Genomic DNA, 10,872 nt, shown 5'->3' with positions numbered 1-10,872 from the left:
GAGGCACTGCCCGCACGCTAGCCACCAGACCTCCTTACAGAAAGATCTGCCCAACATGAATGAAAGGTAAGGCCAGCAAGCAACCCCTCACCTGAGATTGCGAGACTGAACCCCACCCCGGCCCCCAGTTGACCTTATCTGGGTCTCCCAAGCCCTCTGAGCTTAACACCTAGGAGGGTAATGGCTGCCTGAACGCTTACCTTGGACATTCCCCGTTAGAGGTGATTCCATCAGTTTCACATTTATATAAACTTGCCAAGCCGGCGACCAATGAATATTTATCAAGAGGGAAGTTCCAGATTGTGTGCTCACTAATGACATGTTAATGTTAAAAATGAGGTCCCGAGGCTCCCGCAGTGTTTCTGAAATTATCCCACCAGCAAGTGGAGTTAGTTGAAAATCCAAAGTTGGGATTCCGCCTCTGAGTTTCACGTTTTCCGATGTTCTCTGGATGTCATTCCCACGTCGTCGATCCCACGCATGCTAGCACGGACTCAAAATCCCTCTCAACATTTTAAAAAATTAACGATTTATGTTTAAACAAACAACTCAAGAGAGAATACATTCATTCGAATTTATTTAAACATATTGCTTTAATTTTCTAAATTGATCTTATGCAAGAATATACTTTTGGTGTTGTATAATCCACAATATAAAGTAAGCACTGTATGTCTGAACTGTATTGTTCAGAATGCATTCAAAGTACACAGACATGAGATTAGTTGCAAGAATGAATATCTGAGGAAACTGCTGAGATGTTTAATTATTTTGCATACTGATTGTTTCCTCTTGTCATTTCAGCTGTAATGTTGCTTGAAGTAATACACATACTATATATAATATAATAAATATGTTCCTTTCAACTGTTAAAGTCTCTTAATGTTAGATTTTCCTTCAAGTTCCTTCTATTTTCAGATTGTCCCAGAGTCTTGTTCAAACAGACAAGCTGGAATGTGTCATGTAACATTAAAGTGATGCTAGTTCCATATCTGTAGAAGCTTCGTTATGAGAGAAAAACAGAACATATAAGAAAATCATATTCAATAAAGGTAAACTGTTAGCATGAATGTACATCTGTATGACAAAGAAATAACTTTTTATGCTACAAGTGAGTATAAAGTTCATTTTATTCCTGTCACAAGCAATGAAGTTATTGCAAAAATCCCCTAGGCGCCACATTCTGGCACCTATTTGGGTTCACAGAGGGAGAATTTCACACGGCCAATGCACCTAACCGGCACTTCTTTTGGACTGTGGGAGGAAACCAGAGCACCCGGAGGAAACTCACACAGACACAGGGAGAACGTGCAGACTCCACACAGACAGTGACCCAAGCCAAGAATCGAACCTGGGTCCCTGGCACTGTGAGCCAGCAGTGTTAAACACCAATCTTAAAAGACATTGTTTCTGAGTGTTTTTAAAAGTCACGCAGCAATGCTGTCAGGGGTGGTTTCTGTTCATACCACAGTGCTAGTTTTCAGTGAGACATGGAAGGTCCCATTGCTAGGCATCCCTCATTTGATGATGCTGTACCTTTAACATTTTCCAATTAAAGAGGGGGTGGGCTTGTACTGCAAGACGGTCAGCCAATCATACCTAAAACATTATCATGCCTTTAACTTTGTTTCTCGCTCCACAGACTGTCAATTCTGTTCAGCATTTCTAGTATTTTCAGTTTTTATTTCAGATTTAAATTATGTTGCTTCTGAGTTTCTAACCTATGGAACTAAATTGGCGCCTAATCTGATATGTGATAATTCAATATGCTTCATTAAGTTTCTAAGTCAGCATTTACTACCGTACTTTGCACATGACTATTCAAACATGTCAGTCTGACAACAACATTTAGTGTAAAACTTCCCCTGGTGACACAAATTGACCAATGAACCATACTTGTAATGCCACTGATCAAGACACGGTGGCCTGTTAGAACATACTGTTCTTTATCAGCTACAGCTTTCAAAGACCCATTTCAAGCAGTTTTAGGAGATAAAAGAAAATAACAGTAACAATAACAGTGTACAATTTTTTCAGATTTAAAATTATGGAACATTTTGGTTAGATTCTGTTTCTAAGCACAGAATAGGTTTGAAAACAAATGATACTAATGGAGGTGTATTTTGATCCTTGGTAACATGCTTTGATGATGAATACTGCTTTAGAGCTATGGAATGCTAATATAATACCAGGAACAGCAACTGATGATGTTGTCTTGTCAAGGTGTATACCTAGAATTCCTATTGTTGACTGAATTTGGGGCAGCACAGTGGCACAGTAGTTAGCACTAGTGCCCCATGGCGCCAGGGACCTGGTTGCAATTCCAGCCTTGGGTGACAGTCTGTGTGGAGTTTGAACATTCTCCCTGTGTCTGCATGGGTTTTTTCCGGGTGCTCCGGTTTCCTCTCACAGTATAAAGATTTGCAGGTCAGGTTGATTGGTCGTGCTAAATATCCCTTAGTGTCAGGGGGCCAGCAGGATAAATACGTGGGGTTATTGAGATAGGGCCTGGATGGGGATGTTGTCAGTGCAGGCTTGATGGGCCAAATGGCCTCTTTCTGAACTATAGGGGTTCTATGATTCTATGACTTAACTTGGGAAAAACTACAAAGAATAAATAGAAATCCTAAAAGCTGGGATAACCCCTTGTATTGAAAAAAAATATTTTTGTGACTCAGAGAAAGAAAGAAATGGGGACAATGGGGTCATGTACAGAGGGTCAGAGGGCGGTGGGTGCATGGAATCAGCTGCCGGCAGTGGTGGTGGAGGTGGATTCGATAGGGTCTTTTAAGAGACTTTTGAATAAGTACATGGGACTTAGTAAGATAGAGGGTTATAGGTAAGTCTAGTAAGTAGGGACATGTTCAGTGCAACTTGTGGGCTGAAGGGCCTGCTTGCACTTTAGTTTTTCTATGTTCTATGTTCTACGTACACAATTGCTGATACTCATCAATCATGCATCTCAACCAGTGTTGCAGCTTCACAATGTGGGCTAAGACCATAACAACAACTCACATTTTTATCCCACCTTAAATATCCCAATACACTTTGCACGAAGGTATTAAACAAGCATTGACACTGAACTCCATAAGATATTAGAGATAATGACCAAATGTTTGGTCAAGGAAGTAAGTTTTAGAAGAGAATAAAGAGATAAAACATAGAACATAGAACAGTACAGCACAGTACAGGCCCTTCGGCCCTCGATGTTGTGCCAAGCCATGTGCAAACCTAAGATCAAGCTATCCCACTCCCTATCATTCTGGTGTGCACCATGTGCCTATCCAATAACCGCTTGAAAGTTCCTAAAGTGTCCAACTCCACTATCACAGCAGGCAGTGCATTCCACATCCCAACCACTCTCCGAGTAAAGAATCTACCTCAGACATCCCTCCTATATCTCCCACCATGAACCTTATAGTTATGCCCCCTAGTAACAGCTACATCCACCCGAGGAAATAGTCTCATCACGTCCACTCTATCTATCCCCCTCATCATCTTATAAACCTCTATTAAGTCGCCTCTCACCCTCTTCAGCTCCAAAGGGAAAAGCCCCAGCTCCCTCAACCTTTCCTCATAAGACCTACCCTCCAAACCAGGCAACATCCTGGTAAATCTCCTCTGCACTCTCTCCAATACTTCCACATCCTTCTTATAGTGAGGTGACCAGAACTGCACACAATATTCCAAATGTGGTCTCACCAATGTCTGGTATAGTTGCAGCATAACCCCACGGCTCTTAAACTCATACCCCCTGTTAATAAACCTTCTTCACGGCTCTATTCACTTGAGTGGCAACCTTTAGAGATCTGTGGATATGAACCCCAAGATCTCTCTGTTACTCCACATTGCTCAGAACCCTGTCGTTGACTCTAATCCGCATTCAAATTTGTCCTACCAGAATGAATCACCTTGCACTTATGGGTTAAACTCCATCTGCCACTTTTTGGCCCAGCTTTGCATCATATCAATATCTCTTTGCAACCTACAAGAGCCCTCTACCTCATCCATTGCTCCATCAATCTTTGTGTCATCAGCAAATTTACTAACCCATCCTTCAGCCCCCTCTTCCAAGGCATTAATAAAAATCACAAATAGCAGAGGACCTAGCACTGATCAATGTGGTGCACCGCTGGTAACTGGCCTCCAGTCTCATGCCCCCTCCTAGCTCTCCTAAGCCCTTCCTTTAACTCATTCCTAGCTATCTTGTCTCAAGTGACCCAACTGAACATTGTTTTCTCATACTTTATATACTTTATATACTTTTTCCTCTTGACAAGACATTCAACCTCCTTTGTGAACCGTGGTTCCCTCACTCGGCCATTTCTCCCTGCCTGCCAGGGACATACCTATCAAGGACACGCAGTATTTGTCCCTTGAAAAAGCTCTACTTTTCATTTCTGCCCATACCTGAGAGTTTCTGTTCCCATCTTATGCTCCCTAATTCTAATCTAATCACATCATAATTACCTCTGCCCCAGTTATAAACCTTGCTCTGCCGTGTGACCCTATTCCTTTCCATTGCAATAATGAAGGACACCGAATTGCGGCCACTATTTCCAAAGTGCTCTCCCACAAACAAACCTAACACTTGGCCTGGTTCATTTCCCAGTACCAAATCCAATGTGGCACCGCCTCTTGTTGGCTTATTCACATATTGTGTCAGGAAACCCTCCTGCACACACTGTACAAAAACTATTCGACCTATAAAGATTCCAATCAAGATTTGGAAAGTTAAAGTCACCCATGATAACTACCCTGTGACTTCCACACCTATCCATAATCTGCTTTTCCATTTTCTCCTCCATATCTCTATTACTATTTGGAAGCCTATAGAAAACTCCTAACAATGTGACCAATCCTTACCTATTTCTAACTTCAGCCCATATTACCTCAGTAGGCAGATCACCCTCAAAGTGCCTTTCATCAGCCGTTAAACTATTTTTGATTAACAATGCTACTCCTCCACCTTTTTTACCGCCTTCCCTACTCTTACTGAAACGTCTTTACCCCGGAACTGCCAACAGCCATTCCTGTCCCTGTTCTAACTATGTCTCCATAATGACCACAACATCGTAGTCCCAAGTACCAATCCACACTCCAAGTTCACCTACCGTATTCCTGATGCTCCTTGCATTGAAATAGATACACTTCAACCCACCATCCTGTCTGTCTGTACACTCCTGCGACCTTGATACCTTCCTCAGTACTTCACGACCCTCAACACTGGCTTTTGGACTACAGCTCATTTTCCCATCCCTCGACAAATTAGTTTAAACCACGCCCCCCCACCGAAGAGCTCTAGCAAAGTTCCCTCCAGGATATTGCTGCCCCTCTGGTTCAAGTGCAAACCGTCCTGTCTGTACAGGTCCCACCTTCCCCAGAATGTGCTCCAACTGCATAGAGAGGCAGAGAAGTTTAGGAAGAGAATTCAGAGCCTTGGATGACTAAAGGATAGCAAAATTGTGAAGTGATTTAAACTGGGCATGCAGAAGATGTTAGAATTGGAGACATGCAGAAATCATGCAGAGTTGTAGAGCAGGCAGAAGTTACATAAATAAACAGTGAAGAAGCCGTGGAGGTATTTGAAAATTATGATGAGAATTTTAAAGTTGAAACATTGCTGGACCGGAATTCAATGTAGGTCTGGGAGCACAGGGTAATAGGTGATGTACAAATTAAACGAGAAAAATATTATTTTGTCCACATAATTATAATTATGTACTGTGTCTCAGCAGACTATTGGCCTACTAAAACATACCTAATTGTGTGTACAGATTTATCACATGGTCTTTTTTGTTCTGGGTTTGTAGTCAGCTTCATCATTAGTCAAGGATGCATCAGCCAAGAGATTCATTCTCTGGAGGATTTTAGCCATTTGGTTGTGAGCTAGTAGCAACTGAAGAGGGGCTAACTGCTACTGGAGGCCTAACATCACCCTGCTGAATCAGGTGGATGAACAGATGTATCAAATGTCTCCCTGCAATGCAAACAATTAGTAAACTATTGGGTAGGATAGTGCAACGAGAATTCAATACCCTGAACTGATTTTGAGCAGGAAAGACAACAGAGATAAAGGCAGAAAGTTTTGTCAGGGCATCCAACGATGATGGTGGCATGGTGGCACACTAGTTAGCACTACTGCCTCTCAGGGATCTGCGTTCAATCCTGGTCTAGGCTCACTGTCTGTGTGGAGTTTACATGTTCTACCTGTGTCTGCAGGGTTTCCTCCAGGTGCTTCAGTTCCCTCCCACAGTCCAAAGATGTGTAGGTTAGGTGAATTGGCCATGCTAAATTGCCCCTTGGTCTCTCAAGATGTGTAGGTTAGGGGGAATTGAGGGGCAAATATATGGGGTTATGGGAAGAGGGCCTGGGTGGGATGCTGTGTCAGAAAATAGTTCAGATTTGATAGGCCAAACAGACTCATTCTGCTCTCTAGGGATTTTATGATGCTCACAATTGTTAGACAATTCAAAAAAATCTGTCTGCTACTTCTGATGCTCCATGCTGGTGTTATATATTCGCCTGCATGACTAAACAGGGCATCTGTGAATGCAATGATGAAGCAGAGACTGACAAGTTTCCAGCATTGTCTGCAAAAAGGCTCGAGGTTTGGCACTACTGATGATGCAGTGCAAATGCTGCTCCATTTTTGGACAAAGCAACACAGTTTATCCATGACTTCCTTGGTGAGAAATAATCTTTCTACGAATTAATTGTTAGCATGAGATGGACACCCTGCCTCGTGGTCCTGCTCCTATGTCTTAACTGTTTGTAAACCCCCTCTGCTGTTCCTTCAGTATATTCAATAACAGTCAATGACACCATCTGTGTTTTGCTGTAAGCTGAGTGACATTTTAAAATAGCTCTCTCTCTGTTCAAAATTCAACCAACCTGTGAGCTATTTTAGTGTCATCTTTATAACCAATTTCATGAACGTTAGCTGGGCTGAAAGGCAAGCATGAACAACTCTTTCCTTTTGCTGTTAATTAACTCTCAATAAGTGATAAAAAACCATTAACTCCTGGTTCATTCCCAGGAAGAATTTTAGGAAAATGGACAGGAAGTACTCCAGACTCATTATAAATTAATGCACATTTAGCAGATATGGTATTTAAAACCCCTGGATTATTATTGTTCTATGCAGTAAATATGAAGTGCACAAAATAATAATTTCCATGTTAAATTCTATCAAATCACATTTACCACAATGAGATTACCATTTACACTTTGTGCTTTCCTCTTCATTCTGCACAGTTCCACACTGCGATTGCAGATCCATAGGAAGAACATCAGGATAAGAGATAACGTGAGAAGAACTATAGCAGCAACAACTACAAAATTCAAGTCCTTATCAACTGGTTCTGTTGAAATACAATTGTTAAAATAAATGAAAACTCAGCCAGGACAAATCTTTAAACCAGTATTGTGTGCGTGCTATATTTTTATAATTAGATTTTTGATTTTAATTTTTTTAATAAGAAAATGCAATACAACGTTCATGTATTCAATCTCTTGCAACATCCAGGAAGCTTTGAACTGTGATTGTCCTCCTTTTCCCTGTTGTGGGAACATATCTTGACTGTACTCAAACCATCGTTTCTTTAAAGACAGCCTATTGTTCAAGTACAGTTTTGCCTGCCAATTTTTGATTCCCGTTTACTCAAGACAGATTTACCTTCAGTCCACTGAAATCAGACCATCTCTAATTAAGTATTTTTATTCTAGATTGCTTCCTGCCCCTTTACATGGTTAATTTAACCGTAGGTTTTTATGATCACTATTGCCTAAATGTTGCCCGACTGACACTTGATCCACTTGACCCCCTCCTCATTTATCAGAACCATATTTAGCAGATATCATCCTTCTTCCTTCAACCAGAAAAGTACAGATCAAGAAAATCCCCTGAGAACATTGCAGAAACTCTTCCCCTTCTATGTCTTTTATGACTTGTGGCTGGTCGATAGCTCCCCTGTGAATCCTAGAAGAGTGTTTCTGGTCCAGGGAACTTGAGAATAAAATTAAACTCTATCTTTTGGATTTTCTTGTGGCCAGGATTGGGTTTCCAGCACATTTTGCATGATGGGGGAGACTGTTACTGTCCCCACTCACGACTCAGTCCTGAGCTAGAGGAAGCAGACCGGGTCCTGGTGATATCATTGGGACTGCTGTGCGTACTGAAGACAGGACACGACTTCCTTCCTGCAGATTCCTGCTCACCATTTCAATCAGCAGGTTAATATGGCTCGTGTGGAGGAATCAAGCTGGATTGGTTTAGATAAGTCACTACCATTGTTTATTTATCCTTCTGCCTGGTTTCTGCCCATTGTTGGGGAGCGGGCAGTTAAAATCGTAGCTAATGTTTCTGTTTCAAGCAAGAAAAGAAAATCATAAAATGTAACCAGATTAGGCAAAAGGAAAAGAAGCAGAGGTGAAATGTTAATTGTAACTTACCATTTATATTCAGTACTATAACGCCATCCTTGCTGCTTCCTACTTTATCTGTCACTGTCACTACATAGAAACCAGCATCATATAACTGAACATTTGAAAGCTGAATGGACCCATTTCGGAACTCCTGAATCCGGTTTTCATAGCTCTCCGAAATGTTTTGATAATTGTCTGGTTCCCAGGTAATAATGTCCTTCATTCCCCATGCTGACAGCTGTTTCCATCCAATAGTCGGCACTCCATTGCATCTGTATTCCACTGATAGAATAGCATTTTCATCCACTGTGGCACTGACAACATGATGAGGTATTAGTATCATAATTCCATTAGCTGCAGAACGACAGAATCGATATGTTTGTTACATTTATAAATGTACCTTCTACTTGTGTGCCTTTCAAGACACTTGAGTGTCTTAGTTATATAATGAGAAATGTACGAGCAATTGTCAAAATGCTTTTCTTATGGGTCGTAGGTGGCACTGGCGGGGTTGACATTTGTTGTTCCTCCCTAATTGCCCTTTAATTGAGTGGCTTGCTAGGTCAATTCAGAAGTAGAGTCAATCATATTGCTGTAGGGCCAGACAAGGTAAGGACAGTAGATTGCCTTCTCTAAAGGATATCAGTGAACCAGATGAGCTTTTGTGACAGTTGATAGTTTTGTGGTCACTATTACTGAGACTAGCTTTCAGTTTGAACTCTTGATCTGAGGACATGAGCCTGTGCCTAGCCTGGCCTTTAGGTGACTAGTGCAGTGACAGCACCACAATGCCATCATCTCCTCCTACTTATTTTTTTGAAGGTACAAACATTGCAATTTATTATGAAGTTAATTATATCTCACTTGCTGTTGAAATCATGTCAACACGACTGGAGTGTCATATTAATTCTGTCATCCCCATTGCCAACAGTAAGGTGTATCAAAATGTTATTGATCTCAAGCAGAATCTTCTATTCTTAACTTGTGAGTCAAAAGACTTGTGGAATCCCAGCACTGGATTTCTCCCTCATGACTGTCATTTCTTCTTCTGAGCTGGTTAGGACAATACAGTGCGTCCTGCACTGAAGCAAGTATGCTGCTGAATCCATGGGCACCTCCAGCCATGGTCTTTATGGCTTTAGCAACAAGTTTCTTCCTCATGGTGTTGGGAAGGCAGCTCTCTGGCTCCTGGCTGACCCCAGCAGGGTGATAGTACAATCAGTGCTAAGGGGATGTCTTGGGTCCCCATTCTAAGTCACACTGGTGGGCAGGTGCCGAGCACAGGCTGTGACATTTCTCTGCAACAAGAGAGGGAGTTGTCACACCCAGTAAGTACCTTGATTAAAACCACTTCTGAGTTAAAAATACAGTTGTAGTTTCAGACCTGTAACATCTCATTTGGAACAACCTGGAGCTTAGAGCTAAAATTGTGCCCAATGCCTTTCTTGCCAATATCAATTTACACTCATGCTGACCGGATTAGAATTAACCTAAGCATAAAATGCACATAAATCTGTGTATTTGTAAAATGAGGCTGCAAGATAATTGGGACAGAACCAATGGGACCTCAATATCCTAGGGCAGTGGTTCTCAACCTGTGGAACCACTGCAGGTGGTTCATGGGGAAAAAATACAATTAGGTGTACCTCATATAGATAAACACTTTTTTCAAAGTTTCAAAGATCAGTCGCTGAAGTTAAGCAGGGCAGATAGAAAGGTTTTCTCCTGCAGACATGAGAAACATGATAAGTATTACAAAAGAGATCAGAATGAGCTTGACTTTGACAAGTGCTGCAGTGCCATTGTCCCCAGATCTCAGGACGTTGCTTATCCATGTACCTTACCTGTTTCTGCAAGAGAAGCCACACAGCCCTGCTCTTGTGTTCTCACACATGGAGGTGGTTGCTCTGGCTGCTCTCTTCGAGTCTAAAGGACACGAGCAGACTATCTGATTCAACAGGGATGAATGATAAATGGATGGAGTGTGTGCAGAATTTCACAGCAGTGTCAGACAACCAGTGCACTGACAAAGGGCAATCCAGACTCAAAACATTGGCTCTATATTCTCTCCACAGATGCTGTCAGACCTGCTGAGATTTTTCAGCATTTTCAGTTTATGTTTCAGATTCCAGCATTTGCAATAATTTGCCTTTGACCAGTTATGTGATTTGAGTTGCGCTGCCAGTGGGATCTTACACAGCACTGAGGATATAACAACAAAGGGATTTGACCTGACCAAAGGAATTGTTCAGAAATTGGCAATACAATTGGGGAATAGAAGAGCTGAAAAGCTCTCAATAATAAAGAAACAAACATAGTTGAAGATGCATCAATGGCCACCAAATCCCAGAGGCAGATAGACTTCCATCTGTTACCTCCAACGCGCACAAAGAGGTAAGTGTCGAGTTAACAGAGGTCAACTTTGTCAGCACTGCTGATCATTCTTCT

The 10,872-nt window shown here is 41.7% G+C and overlaps 1 protein-coding gene across 1 annotated transcript in view; it reads right to left on the bottom strand.

Moving 5' to 3' along the window:
- Window positions 1–966: 966 nt before the first annotated feature.
- The window catches only part of vstm5 (V-set and transmembrane domain containing 5), a 30,539-nt gene continuing 20,633 nt past the window's right edge, over window positions 967–10,872 (bottom strand). The window contains exons 2-4 of the mRNA XM_080197794.1: window positions 8,452–8,778; window positions 7,218–7,361; window positions 967–998 (exon numbers count right to left, since the gene is read on the bottom strand). Coding sequence (XP_080053920.1) covers window positions 967–998; window positions 7,218–7,361; window positions 8,452–8,778 — 503 coding nt within the window. The remainder of the gene's footprint in view (window positions 999–7,217; window positions 7,362–8,451; window positions 8,779–10,872) is intronic.

This window comes from Carcharhinus amblyrhynchos, chromosome 10 (assembly GCF_965287045.1).
Source record: "Carcharhinus amblyrhynchos chromosome 10, sCarAmb.v2.hapA, whole genome shotgun sequence".
Classification (NCBI taxonomy): domain Eukaryota; kingdom Metazoa; phylum Chordata; class Chondrichthyes; order Carcharhiniformes; family Carcharhinidae; genus Carcharhinus; species Carcharhinus amblyrhynchos.
This window is presented reverse-complemented; position numbering and strand designations above follow the sequence as displayed.